The 16,095-nt window shown below is 39.9% G+C and overlaps 1 protein-coding gene across 1 annotated transcript in view; it reads right to left on the bottom strand.

Annotated features, from left to right (window-relative positions):
- kcnab1b (potassium voltage-gated channel subfamily A regulatory beta subunit 1b) overlaps positions 1–16,095 on the bottom strand; it is a 73,573-nt gene that overhangs the window by 35,630 nt on the left and 21,848 nt on the right. The window contains exons 2-4 of the mRNA XM_062987346.1: positions 11,493–11,536; positions 8,152–8,189; positions 2,559–2,638 (exon numbers count right to left, since the gene is read on the bottom strand). Coding sequence (XP_062843416.1) covers positions 2,559–2,638; positions 8,152–8,189; positions 11,493–11,536 — 162 coding nt within the window. The remainder of the gene's footprint in view (positions 1–2,558; positions 2,639–8,151; positions 8,190–11,492; positions 11,537–16,095) is intronic.

Raw genomic sequence — 16,095 nt, 5'->3', positions numbered from 1 at the left:
TCCTTTGTGATTTTTTACATTTTTCACATAAACAGATCTTAAAGAAGACCCTAAGGACTACTATCATTTATAATCAGTCAGAAAATCAGGTAGAAGCTAGTAGTTGTATAATACAATGTTTCAGAACACCTAGAAGTGTGGACACTGAGATTAATCCATAATGTTTACAATGATTAAAACATTGTTATACTCTTTTTTAGGTAATAATAAGGATGGTTCAATACAATTTTCAGCTTCTCTTGAGAAATTTAGCTCCTTCTGTTACGTCTGCCCATCTAAGATGGATTATTAAACAGGACGCAAGCACAGAGATGTTGCAGCAGGTTTTATTGAAAACGCTAAACAGGTGAAATGACAAACAAGGCACATACACAGGCTCCAGACTAAAGGCTAAGGCTAGGCTATTGCTAACACTGACTGCTAACACACAGGACAGATCCCTAAACTAAATCAGATGTTTTAATTCCTACCTAAATGCTAACTCTAAGGCTACCACAAAGAACTAGACATGATGGAGAGACAAAGACCAAGACAAAAACATGAACAAAGACATAGATGTTACTAGGCAATGACAACGTACAAGGATCTTAAAATATACTAGGCTAGAACAAGGAACAAGAATATCAAGGTCATACTAAAGCTAAGCGAGAACAAGGAACAAGAATATCAAGGTCATACTAAAGCTAAGCTAGAACAAGGATATCAAAACTTAGGCTAGACTAGGGACTAAATAGCCCAATCCTACTTTAACCTAACAGCCTTAAACAGGAACAAAGAAACAGGGGAAACGTTTACATGACATGCTAATGCTAATGCTACCAATGACTGCTAAAACACAAGACAGATGCCTAAACTAAATCAGAAATTGGCTAACTCTAACACTAATGGCTAACTCTAAGGCTAACCCAAACAAATAGACACAATAAGGGGCAAGCCGTAGCCTAGTGGTTAGGGTACTGGACTAGTAATCAAAAGGTTGCTGGTTCAAGCCCCACCACTGCCTCACCACTGCCAGGTTGCTGCTGTTGGGCCCTTGAGCAAGGCCCTTAACCCTTAATTGCTCAGACTGTATACTGTAACTGTACTGTAAGTCGCTTTGGATAAAGGCGTCTGCTAAATGCTGAAAATGTAAATGTAAATATGGAGACAAGGACAGGACAAGGACATGAACAAGGACAGAGATATGACTAGGTAATGGCTAGGTACAAGGATCCAAAGGTTATACTGAAGCTAGGCTAGAACAAGAAACAAGAATATCAATGTTATACTAAGTCTAGGCTAGAACAAAACAATAATATCAAGGTTACACTAAAGCTAGGCTAAAACAAAACAAGAATATTAAGGATATCAACATTTATGCTTGGCTAGGCTAGGGACTCTATCCTAACATCAAGGCAGTTGTGCAGCTAAGCTGCTTAATCCTACATTAACCTAACAACCCTCAACAGGAACAAAGAAAAAGGGGTAACATTAACACAACAATAACTGAATATTAGGAAACAGGTGGTGATCAAGGACGTGAGGGCAAATCATGCATTACGGGAGCCAGGCGAACCGTAATCATGACACCGCCTGTGTTCCCTAATAGCCTAACCCAGGACACATGCTAATTATTGCATTTAAACAAGTAACAGGTGAGTAAAATGCCTGTTTGCTGCAATGATACACCATTACAGTAATGTTTAATATGCAAGTTTAAGATTATTAGCACTAACCATTTGATGTTCTACATATACACCGATCAGCCATAACATTAAAACCACCTCCTTGTTTCTACACCCACTGTCTATTTTATCAGCTCCACTTACCATATAGAAGCACTTAGACTGCAGTTCATCTGTTTCTCTACATGCTTTGTTACCCCCCTTTCACCCTGTTCTTTAATTGTCAGGACACCCACAGGTTCACCACAGAGCAGGTATTATTTACGTGGTGGATCATTCTCAGCACTGCAGTGACACTGACATGGTGGTGGTGTGTTAGTGTGTGTTGTGCTGGTATAAGTAAATCAGAAACAGCAGCGCTGCTGGAGTTTTTAAATACCGTGTCCACTCACTGTCCACTCTATTAGACACTCCTACCTAGTTGGTCCACCTTGCAGATGTAAAGTCAGAGACGATCGCTCATCTATTGCTGCTGTTTGAGTTGGTCATCTTCAAGACCTTCATCAGTGGTCACAGGACGCTGTTGGCTGGATATTTTTGGTTGGTGGACTATTCTCAGTCCAGCAGTGACAGTGAGGTGTTTAAAAACTCCAGCAGCGCTGCTGTGTCTTATCCACTCATACCAGCACAACACGCACTAACACACCACCACCATGTCAGTGTCACTGCAGTCCTGACCATTGAAGAACAGCATGGGGGATAACAAAGCATGCAGAGAAACAGATGAATGACATTAATTGTAATGTCAGTAATTGTAGAACTACAAAGTGCTTCTATATGGTAATTGGAGCTGATAATGTGGACAATGTGTGTAGAAAAAAGGAGGTGGTTTTAATGTTATGGCTGATCAGTGTATTTTGTCAAGCCAAGACAGAACTAATCGATCATACTCACTTTCCAGCTGAGTAGACCTCTGCAGTATCAAAGAGATTGACACCGTTCTCATAGGCTATAGTCATTAGCTGCTCTGCAACCTGCACATAAAACAAATACACAAATCATTAAACCAAAAACTAATAATGAAAGTTATTATATTGTAATACTCTTATTATTAAGCATATTAACAATATTTAATTTGGCTGATTGTTCCCTAATACAAAAACTCATGTCATGTCAATAATTTTCTTTTACTGCGTCCAATTTGTACCCAATTGTGTTATGCTTCCTCTCTCCTGGTGCTGACCCCTGCCCCGATTGAGAAGAGTGAACTGACACACGCCCCCTCCGACATGTGTGCAGTAGCCGATTGCATCTTTTTACCTGCACGAAGCGCGTTCAGGAGCGTAACTACCGGGGGGGGGGGGGGGGGGGGGAACAGATGCACTGGGGCCCCATTGGCTGCACTCGCCAGGCCGTTATTATTATATTACAATATTTTCTTAATTATAATAAGTAAAATATAAAAAAAATTAAAAGACAATGAAATATCAAAAAACATGTTATCAAAATATACAGTGAGTGCACAGCAAGGGATTCTGGGAATCTGTGTAACCTGCTTAACAATACTAGACCAATGGAACATCAGGCTGAACTTGACGTGTGACTACTGCAAACCAAATGGATCTGTCTGTGGTGAGCTATGTGGTAACGGGCAAAATGCTCAGTAAATGAAAGCAAAAAAGTGACGCATATATATATATATATGTATATATATGTATATATATAATATTTGTTAAGGAAGCAAAATTTTTTTTTGCCATGGGGCCCATGAACTCTCAGTTACACCACTGGGCCGTTCATATGCGGATCAGCTTTGTGTACGGAGAGCCACACCCTGATTGCATTATTCTTCCACTCTGTGCAGACATCATCAATCAGCCAGCAAAGGTCGTAATTGCATCAGTTATTAGGTCCCTATCCGATTCTTACATCCCGGTATTAACAAGCCAATCGTTGTTCCGGATGGCAGAGCTTAGTTTAAAACCGACGAGTTCGAAATGTCAGCTCTGGAGTGCTAGTATGTTTTAGCGCTGAGTGGCATCTTTAGTTATAGTGAGGTATAGTGTGTTAGCAAGGGTGCAATTATTAGAACTTAAATTCAGCTTATATATATATTTTTTTAAATTAATAGTTTTCTAAATAAATACATTAAATAACATTACCAAAGCACTTAAAACAATTACAAATCTGATCATGAAATCATGAAATCATTTTATTTGAATCATTATCAGCAAAGTGAGACAAAAGATCATTCATTCATTGTCTGCTTTATCCAATTTAGGGTCATGGTGAGTACCATTCACTGGACAAAACTACAAATCTATTCCCTGAAGGGGACCGCTCCACCTGGAAATTAAACCCAGAACCTTCTTGCTGTGAGGTGACAGTGCTACCCACCGAGCCACCGTGCCGCTCACAAAAGAGTGGGTAATTACTTTTGTTACCACAGTTACCAGAAGAATGTAACTACACCGACTAGACATAACATTATGACCACTGACAGGTGAAGTGAATAACACTGATTATCTCTTCATCACGGCACCTGTTAGTAGGTGGGATATATCAGGCAGCAAGTGAACATTTTATCCTCAAAGTTGATGTGTTAGAAGCAGGAAAAATGGGCGAGCGTAATGATTTGAGCGAGTTTGACAAGGTCCAAATTGTGATGGCTAGACGACTGGGTCAGAGCATCTCCAAAACTGCAGCTCTTGTGGGGAGTTTCCAGTCTGCAGTGGTCAGTATCTATCAAAAGTGGTCCAAGGATGGAACAGTGGTGAACAGGGTCATGGGCGGCCAAGGCTCATTGATGCACGTGGGGAGCGAAGGCTGAAGAAGTTAATGCTGGTTCTGATAGAAAGGGTCAGAATACACAGTGCATCACAGTTTGTTGTGTATGGGGCAGCAAAAGGGGGACCAACAGAATATTAGGAAGGTGGTCATAATGTTATGCCCGATTGGTGTATATGAATACTAAAGCTAGGCTAGAACAAGCAACAAGAATATAAAGATTATACTAAAGCAAACAAACAAAGAACAAGCTTCCACCTGGAAATCAAACACAGGACCTTCTTGCTATGAGGTGACAGTGCTACCCACTGAGCCACCGTGCTGCCCACAAAAAGAGTGGGTAATTACTTTTGTTACCACAGTTAACAAAATCTTGTGGTGCAAAATATTACCACATTAATAATAAGTGGTCAGGTGTCCACATACTTTTGGATCTATAGTTAACCTTTACATAATACATTTATTACATTTACATTGTCAGCATTTAGCAGAAGCTTTTATCCAAAGCTAAAGTTACATTATAAGGTCTAAGCAATTGAGGGTTAAGGGCCTTGCTCAAGGGCCCAAAAGTGGCAACCTGGCAGTGGTGGGGCTTGAACCAGCAACCTTTCGATTACTACTCCAGTACCTTAACCACTACGCTACAACTTCCCTTAACTTGATGTATACTGTATCTGGAGGAACAATAGAGCAGCTGGCAGGGCTGGGTGCCGTAAACACATACCGGTCCGGGGTTCAGTCCATAATTAGTTTAGGTTTTGATCACGATTTTCTCTGGATATTCCAGTTTCTTTCCACCTTTCAAAACATGTACAAGGTGGATTTGCTTCTCTATGTTTCTCCTAGGTGTAGGTGATTGAGTAATGTGGGATGGGTATGTGTGTCCTGTGTGGAGCTGCTTTTCGGAGGGATTAAACACATGGTGTCACACACATGAGGTCTTCAGTGAGATGTAAAAATAACTGGCGAGAGACGGAATATGTATTTGTGTAATGTAGCATACATGAGGCACATCTGCCAGAGCTAACAGGACAGATGTTTATTTGATGTTTTTTTGCATTGTATGGCTGTTTGTTACACATCCAAATGAACAAAATGTTCATCCGCCTAGATTCATTCATACTCTTAAATAATGTATGTTCATTCATTGCCTAGCTGTTTCTGTCTCGATTTCTCTCGGTCCCCATCTGTCTCTCCGTGTGCCCAAATCTAGGTCCATAAATTTTGGTATTTGGTCTACTGTCTTACTATACACTGATCAGCCATAACATTAAAACCACCTCCTTGTTTCTACACTCACTGTCCATTTTATCAGCTCCACTTACCATATAGAAGCACAGCACTGTTATTCAATGGTCAGAACTCCCATAATACCACCACAGAGCAGGTATTATTTGGGTGGTGGATCATTCTCAGCACTGCAGTGACACTGACATGGTGGTGGTGTGTTAGTGTGTGTTGTGCTGGTATGAGTGGATCAGACACAGCAGTGCTGCTGGAGTTTTTAAACACCTTGTCCACTCACTGTGTGACACTCCTACCTAGTTGGTCCACCTTGTAGATGTAAAGTCAGAGACGATCGCACATCTGTTGCTGCTGTTTAAGTTGGTAATCTTCTAGACCTTCGTCAGTGGTCACAGGACGCTGCCTATGGGGTGCTGTTGGCTGCATGTTTTTGGTTGGTGGACGATTCTCAGTCCAGCAGTGACAGTGAGGCGCTGCTGTGTCTGATCCACTCATACCAGCACAACACACACTAACACACCACCACCATGTCAGTGTCACTGCAGTGCTGACAATGATCCACCACCCACACCCAAATAATACCTACTCTGTAGTGGTCCTGTGGGGGTCCTGACCATTGAAGAACAGCATGAAAGGGGGCTAACAAAGCAGGCAGAGAAACAGATGGACTACAGTCAGTAATTGTAGAACTACAAAGTGCTTCTATATGGTAAGTGGAGCTGATAAAATGGACAGTGAGCATAGAAACAAGGAGGTGGTTTTAATGTTATGGCTGATCGGTGTATTGTTAAGTGAGCTTTTGTATTTCTTTTTGTTGTATTTGGTGCGGCCACATACTGCCTGCTTTCGTTTTGCCGTTGTAAACTTTGTAGACGTTGTAAACTTTCAAATTGCACCTTGTTTTTATGTTGCAATACATAGCAAAAGCAATATTCTCAAGCCGGTTAGAAAGGGGGGTGTATGTGTTGGGGCTTGAGGGCCGAGGTTTACGAGTCACGGTTTGCTACTGTCGTGCGCTATAAAGACACTCTTCTTCTCCAAACATAGGTCTGTTCAGTAGAACCATGACATTACAAAAGCAGATTTTTGAGAACCTGAATAAGAATAAGAATTATGAAGATGCATTAATGGGAAAATCATTTTATAGACTTGGGAGTTCTTTCATCCATCAAGACAATTTATCTTCAACTGTAAAAGAAATCGTGCTGACATTCTCTCTAGGAGTAAGTCTTGCAAAGTTGGGCCCTGTATATCTTTTAGTCAAGGGAACAATGAATTTAAAATCATTTTAAGAAAGAAAGGAAAATGTCAAAGCAATGTTCTATCACTGGAATGCTGGAATCAACAACCACATGAAAAGTACAATTCTTTATGTTTGTCCTCAGACTCGACTTGGACTCATTTCAAATGACTCGGACTCGACTCATGACAACGAGTCCCTAGCGGCAGTATGTGTTAACATTAGTTACGTGTGACAATTATATATATATATATATAAACAGTCAGTAATTGTAGAACTACAAATTGCTTCTATATGGTAAGCAAAGCCGATAAAATGGACAGTGAGTGTAGAAACAAGGAGGTGGTTTTAATGTTATGGCTGATCGGTGTATATAATTGTCACACGTAACTAATGTTAACACATGCTGACGCTGGTTAAAGTACAGGACTAGTAATCAAAAGGAGCTGGTTCAAGCCCCACGACTGCCAGGTTGCCACTGTTAGGCCCCTGAGCAATGTCCCTAACCCACAATTGCTCAGACACTGTATTGTTACAGTACTGTAAGTCGCTTTGGATAAAAGCGTCTGCTAAATGCTGAAAATGATAAATGTAATTTTAATGAAGTTAAAATTTATTAAAATTGAACTCTGCACATACTGTCCCAGTATTAATGGAATTAAGCTTTATAGCTTTGGTAATCCCAGTCATTCCAGAGGATTTACACATGTTCTCTCACAGAAGCAAAAGAAAAATAATAAAGCAGAGGTCACTGGGGTCTGGCTATGTCTCTAAGCCTCAGTGTGATGTGTGTGTCATTATTCTGAATGACACTGACTGTAGGGCAGCGTGTGTATTTTTCTCTTAACTCAAAAGCGTATGCTGAGCCATTCCAGACATTATTAATTTGGACAGATGACTAAAGGGTGACAGAAGAGGGGGATTTCCATAGCGCCTTAATTTGATTGGATAGCCGCATTGATGCGATTGGAGGCCGAATCCAGACCTGGCTTTGGTGACAGTGAGGATGTTGTTGCCACAGGGATCTTTATGATGGATGATTGATGTTATGCCCTGGTGAATGTCACATAGAGGAAAAGCCCACGCAGAATGCAGTTACTGTTAGTAAGAGACCACCAGAGAATTATTCATGCATGGAGTTACTACAGAGCTTGAAGGCTTCAGGCATTGAAGATGAGCCCCGGTTGGCTGAAGATTGATGTGTTTATTTGAGATAAACTATACTGCATTTTTATGTGTGTGAATGTGTTTGTGTAGGCGTTTCATCATCCTCACCTCATCGGAGATCTGACCCCCAAATGTCACCCATGTTCCTGGAGGAAGAGGAAAAGAAAATAGATATCAGTCTGGAGTCACAACTTACTTTCCAAAACTGTATTCATTTTTATTCAGTCTCTAAATCCTTCATTCTGATCAGGTTGTTGAATGGTCCAGCACCAGTCAGAAGCATGGATTTGAGGAAGGTACAGACCCTAAACAGGACACTAAGCAGCAAGACATCAGACAGTGAAACATGCAAAGCTCCTTACAGATAGTGACCAAAGACTTCTATTTTCCACAAAGACTTTTTTTCTATAGTGAAAATTTGTGGCATTTTTATTTTTAGAACCTCATTGTTCAGAGAAGCAAGACTGGTTGAATCCTCACCTCTATTGTACAGCAATATGGGTCTTATAGACCTGGTTTAATCCTCATCTCCACTCACTGTCTGTTAATTACTATTAATTTTATAAAAGATTTAAACAGGTAAATCCTATTTAATCAAAAACTAATCAGCTAATGCTGACTTGTTTAAAGTAGAATCAGTATTAATATAAAATATTAATATAATTAATAAAAATATAATTAATGTAGACACATTGTTTAGCTCTATTGATTTTAAAATCTCAAGACAACACAGAGGCTACACCAAATTGCTAACAGCAATTGTAGGTAAACCCTATTTAATAATAAAAAAAAAATCAGCTAATACTTACCTGTTTAAAGTAGAATCAGTATTAATAAAAGTATATATTTAAATATTTATTAATTAATATAATTAATCATTATTAATATAATTAATAAAAATATATAATTAATGTAGACACATTTTTTTCTATGGTGAAAATTAGTGGCATTTTATTTCTAGAACCTCATTGTTTAGCTTTTAGTTTAGATTTTTGAAAAATCAAGACAACACAAAGGTAAGACTGCCTTGTGCCAAGTGTGGCCCTGAATAATGCTTACCTGTTTAAAGTAGAATCAGTATTAATATAAAATATTACTATAAATAATAATTAATAATAATTAATAATAATTAATATAATTAATAATTATTAATTATTAAAATAATTAATAAAAAATATATTGTTGACAGAATTTTGGCCTTCATGCTTTATTAATTTTATGAAAGATTTACGTTGGTAAATCCTACTTAATCAAAAAACAATCAGCTAATGCTTACCTGTTTTAAGTAGAATAAAGAAGTATTAATACAAATATATTTATATAATTATTAATTAATATAATTTTATTGGATATAATAATATAATTATTGATATAATTAATAAAAATATATAATTAATTTAGACAAATTTTTCCATGGTGAAAATTAGTGGCATTTTTATTTCTAGAAAGGGGGATAACAAAGCATGCAGAGAAACAGATGGACTACAGTCAATAATGTAAGTGTAAAACTACAAAGTGCTTCTATATGGTAAGTGGAGCTGATAAAATGGACAGTGAGTGTAGAGACAAGGGGGCGGCACGGCTTAGTGGGTAGCACTGTCGCCTCACAGCAAGAAGGTCCTGGGTTCGAACCCCAGGTGGGGCGGTCTGGGTCCTTTCTGTGTGGAGTTTGCATGTTCTCCCCGTGTCTGCGTGGGTTTACTCCGGGTACTCCGGTTTCCTCCCACAGTCCAAAGACATGCAAGTGAGGTTTGAAGATACTAAATTGTCCAAGACTGTGCTTGATATAAAAACTTGTGAATTGATGAATCTTGTGTAATGAGTAACTACCGTTCCTGTCATGAATATAACCAAAGTGTAAAACATGATGTTAAAATCCTAATAAACAAACAAACAAAACAAAGAGACAAGGAGGTGGTTTTAATGTTATGGCTTAATGTTAAGTCTTTCACAACAGAATCAACATTCATCTAAACAATTTAATTGTCTTTTGAACCCAAACTCTGCCAAATCTCATATCTACACATATGAGCACAGTTTCTCCCAGACATCCACTGGCAGCATCATGTGCCTCTTTGTAACTAGCTGAGGTGGTGGAATTATCTACAAGGGCCAATGATGGGTCAGTGGTTAAGGTCCTGGACTAGTAAACAGAAGGTTGCCGGTTCAAGCCCCGCCACCACCAAGTTGCCACTGTTGGGTCCCTGTGCAAGGCCCTTTACCCTCAATTGCTCATCGTGTTCCGCTCATTGTGTAAGTCGCTTTGGATAAAAGCGTCTGCTATATGCTGAAAATGTAAATACAAACCCATTTCAACAGCCATAAACATACCCATGTGCTAAGTTCAGTGCATTAAACACCCAATCATGGAAGATTCGAACCCACATCTCAGCAGTGATAGACTGCAGCGCCACCCAAGCTAATATCATCTATCTAATTTATTAAAAATGTACTTATTTAAATGACACTTTATCCTGTTTTGGATACTGCAATTAAAACTGCAATAATAAAGATGTTTCTTTTCTTGTTTACCTCTTATTTGAAAATGTTGAACAATCATTTAATCACACTTTATTCCTTAAAGTAAATAAATAATTACTTATGTCAATGAAACTGGTTAACCCAATGGGACTGGAAAACACAATGGGATAAAACTGGTTAATCCAATGGGACTGGAAACCCCAATGGATTGAAACTGGTTAACCCAATGTGATAAAACTGGCAAACTCAATGGGACTGGAAAACCCAGTGGGATAAAACTGGTTAATCCAATGGGACTGGAAAACTCAATGGGATAAAACTGGTTAACCCAATGGGACTGGAAAATCCAATGGGATGAAACTGGTTAACTCAATGGGACAAAGAATAATCATTTAATCACACTTTATTTCTAAAAGTAAATAAACAGTTGCTTATGTCTCGATGGAATTGGTTAATTTATTGGGTTTTATAACACACTGGGACTGGAAAATAATTTGCTATCAACTCAGTACAGCCCTGCTGTATTAGTCAGCTATGCTAATTGGTACACAGCATTTGTGTGTGTGTCCGGTTATAAATTAAACATTCATATGAGGATTAGCTGAGCAGATGACTGTTAAGACAATGAATTATGAAACACCGCAGACACTGCAGACAGTGTTGTTAAATTGAGTGTGACATACCAACAGGCGTAGGGATCTTATTCACGAGAGAGTGCTGTTTAAGGTGGTCTAATAAGAATCCTGGTTAAATTAATAAGGTTATTTAATTTTTGTCTTGTTGGTTTGTTGGTTTTCTAATGCAGACTGATTCATCACTTATTCATTAAATCCTTGATGAATGGGCCACTTGCAGAGTGAAAAGGGGCCAAAACACAAACTGAGAAGGAAGATCTCTGCTGTGAACAGAAAATGAACAGCTCAGGCACACAGTCTCTTATAATGGTTTTATTGAAGGTTAAGACTTACCGAGCCCCAAACATGATACTCTCAGTCCAGATTTCCCAAGATTCCTGCAGTAGAAAAGAAATAAATTCACATGACATGTAGTAAAAACACATCACTATTTGTAAATGCAGTGAATAATAGTAACATCATGCCATTAAGTATCATCAAAAATAAATCCTAACCCCCCAGACATTACAGATGAATCAGAGTAACAACTAACACTACAAATGAAGCCTTTAAACAACACTGTTTTATTCTCTTTTAAAATTATTTTAAATGTATTCATTTGTTTAACATACAGTGTATCACAAAAGTGAGTACACCCCTCACATTTCTGCAAATATTTCATTATATCTTTTCATGGGACAACACTATAGACATGAAACTTGGATATAACTTAGAGTAGTCAGTGTACAGCTTGTATAACAGTGTAGATTTACTGTCTTCTGAAAATAACTCAACACACAGCCATTAATGTCTAAATAGCTGCAACATAAGTGAGTACACCCCACAGTGAACATGTCCAAATTGTGCCCAAATGTGTCGTTGTCCCTCCCTGGTGTCATGTGTCAAGGTCCCAGGTGTAAATGGGGAGCAGGGCTGTTAAATTTGGTGTTTTGGGTACAATTCTCTCATACTGGCCACTGGATATTCAACATGGCACCTCATGGCAAAGAACTCTGTGAGGATGTGAGAAATAGAATTGTTGCTCTCCACAAAGATGGCCTGGGCTATAAGAAGATTGCTAACACCCTGAAACTGAGCTACAGCATGGTGGCCAAGGTCATACAGCGGTTTTCCAGGACAGGTTCCACTCGGAACAGGCTTCGCCAGGGTCGACCAAAGAAGTCGAGTCCACGTGTTCGGCGTCATATCCAGAGGTTGGCTTTAAAAAATAGACACATGAGTGCTGCCAGCATTGCTGCAGAGGTTGAAGACGTGGGAGGTCAGCCTGTCAGTGCTCAGACCATACGCCGCACACTGCATCAACTCGGTCTGCATGGTCGTCATCCCAGAAGGAAGCTGATGCACAAGAAAGCCCGCAAACAGTTTGCTGAAGACAAGCAGTCCAAGAACATGGATTACTGGAATGCCCTGTGGTCTGACGAGACCAAGATAAACTTGTTTGGCTCAGATGGTGTCCAGCATGTTTGGCGGCGCCCTGGTGAGAAGTACCAAGACAACTGTATCTTGCCTACAGTGCATGGTGGTGGTAGCATCATGGTCTTGGGCTGCATGAGTGTTGCTGGCACTGGGGAGCTGCAGTTCATTGAGGGAAACATGAATTCCAACATGTACTGTGACATTCTGAAACAGAACATGATCCCCTCCCTTTGAAAACTGGGCCTCATGGCAGTTTTCCAACAGGATAACGACCCCAAACACAACCTCCAAGATGACAACTGCCTTGCTGAGGAAGCTGAAGGTAAAGGTGATGGACTAAACCCAATTGCACCTGTGGCGCATCCTCAAGTGATAGGTGGAGGAGTTCAAGGTGTTTAACATCCACCAGCTCCGTGATGTCATCATGGAGGAGTGGAAGAGGATTCCAGTAGCAACCTGTGCAGCTCTGGTGAATTCCATGCCCAGGAGGGTTAAGGCAGTGCTGGATAATAATGGTGGTCACACAAAATATTGACACTTTGGGCACAATTTGGACATGTTCACTGTGGGGTGTACTCACTTATGTTGCAGCTATTTAGACATTAATGGCTGTGTGTTGAGTTATTTTCAGAAGACAGTAAATCTACACTGCTATACAAGTTGTACACTGACTACTCTAAGTTATATCCAAGTTTTATTTCTATAGTGTTGTCCCATGAAAAGATATAATGAAATATTTGCAGAAATGTGAGCGGTGTACTCACTTTTGTGATACACTGTATACCCCTATTAGATATTGTTCTATGCATACACCGTGTAATGTTGACATGTATATAGATATTCCTGTGGTTTTTCTTTAGCTTGTTTTTTATAGTCAGTGGATGTTGTATGTATGTAACAACTTGTTTGTCTGATTTCAAAGGATCAATGAAGTATCTATCAAATCAATCAATCAATCAATCAATCAATCAATTAGCCAGCCAACTCACCCCACCCATCCATCCATTCGTCTATCTATCTATCTATCTATCTATCTATCTATCTATCTATCTATCTATCTATCTATCTATCTATCTATCTATCTATCTATCTATCTATCTATCTATCTATCTATCTATCTATCTATCTATCTATCTATCTATCTATCTATCTATCTATCTATCTATCTATCTATCTATCTATCTATCTATCCTCCCAACTCACCCCACCCATCCATCCATCCATCCATCTATCTATCTATCCGTCTGACCATCCATCCATCCATCCATCCAATTTTATGGTGCCTAAAGCAGCCACAGCAAACTAATTAGTTTTTCTAATTATGAGTTTAATTGTAAGCTTGCCAAGCAAGAGAAGAGTCCAGCCGAATTAAACGATGGCTGACCACTCCTTTAATCATGTTCAGTGAAAATCACTTCTATTTCTGTTACTTTAACGGAACACCCAGCTTAAAGGTGTCATTTATGAATTCTAGTAACAAATCTATCCATCCTTTCCCTCTCTGTTCTCCTGCAGAGACTATTTATTGAGTGAAATAATATCATTAAGTTGTTTTATGCCTTCGCCCCTTGCCTCGAGCCATAATGCCACCCCGCTATCGAAATCACATTAAGGGAAGCTATAATACTTTTATTCATCAGAGTCCTGCTGCTCTGCGGGCAATAAAGGTTCCCACCTGATACGCTCACAGTCTTTGGCACATATTCATGATTTTAATCTTGTCCTTCAATGCTGAACCTTGAAGCTAAAGCAACAGTGTGAAATGATACCCATTATTCCTAGAATGGACATTTATAATCATAATTATATAAAACGCCTATCTTAATAAGGCTTGGTAGAATTTTCACAGGTACTTGGGGGTTAAAGGTTTACATACATTTGTACCATGTTTTTCTTGATAGTCTTGGTATCCATACTGACAAAAACAGCATCATTGTTTATGGTTTGAATTGTTTTAGTACATAATTTACAGATATAATACGTAATAATATGTAATGGATGCATAGACGTCCATGGAAAAGATGACGTCTTGAAGGCAGCATATGTTGCTCCGAGATCTCAATATACTTTTCTACATTAATGCTGCCATCACAGACGTGTAAATGACCTTTGCCAAGGGCACTGACACACCCCCATACTCTGACAGACCCTGGCTTTTGGACTTGTTGCTGATAACAGTCTGGATGGTCCTTTTCGTCTTTGAAAAGAAAAAAAAACCCAGCAAGAACTGAAATGCTGATTCATCTGACCACAATACACGTCTCCTGTGTGATGGTCCACCCTAGATGCCTCCGAGCCCAGAGAAGTCGACGCCACTTCTGGACATGGTTAACATAAGGCTTCTTTTTTTGCACAGTAAATTTTTAAGTAGCATTTGTGCATGTAACTCTACAGGGGTTGGACAAAATAACTGAAACACCTGTCATTTTAGTGTGGGAGGTTTCATGGCTAAATTGGACCAGTCTGGTGGCCAATCTTCATTAATTGCACATTGCACCAGTAAGAGCAGAGTGTGAAGGTTCAATTAGCAGGGTAAGAGCACAGTTTTGCTCAAAATATTGCAATGCACACAACATTATGGGTGACATACCAGAGTTCAAAAGAGGACAAATTGTTAGTGCACGTCTTGCTGGCGCATCTGTGACCAAGACAGCAAGTCTTTGTGATGTATCAAGAGCCACGGTATCCAGGGTAATGTCAGCATACCACCAAGAAGGACAAACCACATCCAACAGGATTAACTGTGGACGCAAGAGGAAGCTGTCTGAAAGGGATGTTCGGGTGCTAACCCGGATTGTATCCAAAAAACATAAAACCACGGCTGCCCAAATCACGGCAGAATTAAATGTGCACCTCAACTCTCCTGTTTCCACCAGAACTGTCCGTCGGGAGCTCCACAGGGTCAATATACACGGCCGGGCTGCTATAGCCAAACCTTTGGTCACTCGTGCCAATGCCAAACGTCGGTTTCAATGGTGCAAGGAGCGCAAATCTTGGGCTGTGGACAATGTGAAACATGTATTGTTCTCTGATGAGTCCACCTTTACTGTTTTCCCCACATCCGGGAGAGTTACGGTGTGGAGAAGCCCCAAAGAAGCGTACCACCCAGACTGTTGCATGCCCAGAGTGAAGCATGGGGGTGGATCAGTGATGGTTTGGGCTGCCATATCATGGCATTCCCTTGGCCCAATACTTGTGCTAGATGGGCGCGTCACTGCCAAGGACTACCGAACCATTCTGGAGGACCATGTGCATCCAATGGCGGTGCCGTGTATCAGGATGACAATGCACCAATACACACAGCAAGACTGGTGAAAGATTGGTTTGATGAACATGAAAGTGAAGTTGAACATCTCCCATGGCCTGCACAGTCACCAGATCTAAATATTATTGAGCCACTTTGGGGTGTTTTGGAGAAGCGAGTCAGGAAACGTTTTCCTCCACCAGCATCACGTAGTGACCTGGCCACTATCCTGCAAGAAGAATGGCTTAAAATCCCTCTGACCACTGTGCAGGACTT

This window comes from Trichomycterus rosablanca, chromosome 25, assembly GCF_030014385.1.
Source record: "Trichomycterus rosablanca isolate fTriRos1 chromosome 25, fTriRos1.hap1, whole genome shotgun sequence".
Taxonomy (NCBI): Eukaryota; Metazoa; Chordata; class Actinopteri; order Siluriformes; family Trichomycteridae; genus Trichomycterus; species Trichomycterus rosablanca.
This window is presented reverse-complemented; position numbering and strand designations above follow the sequence as displayed.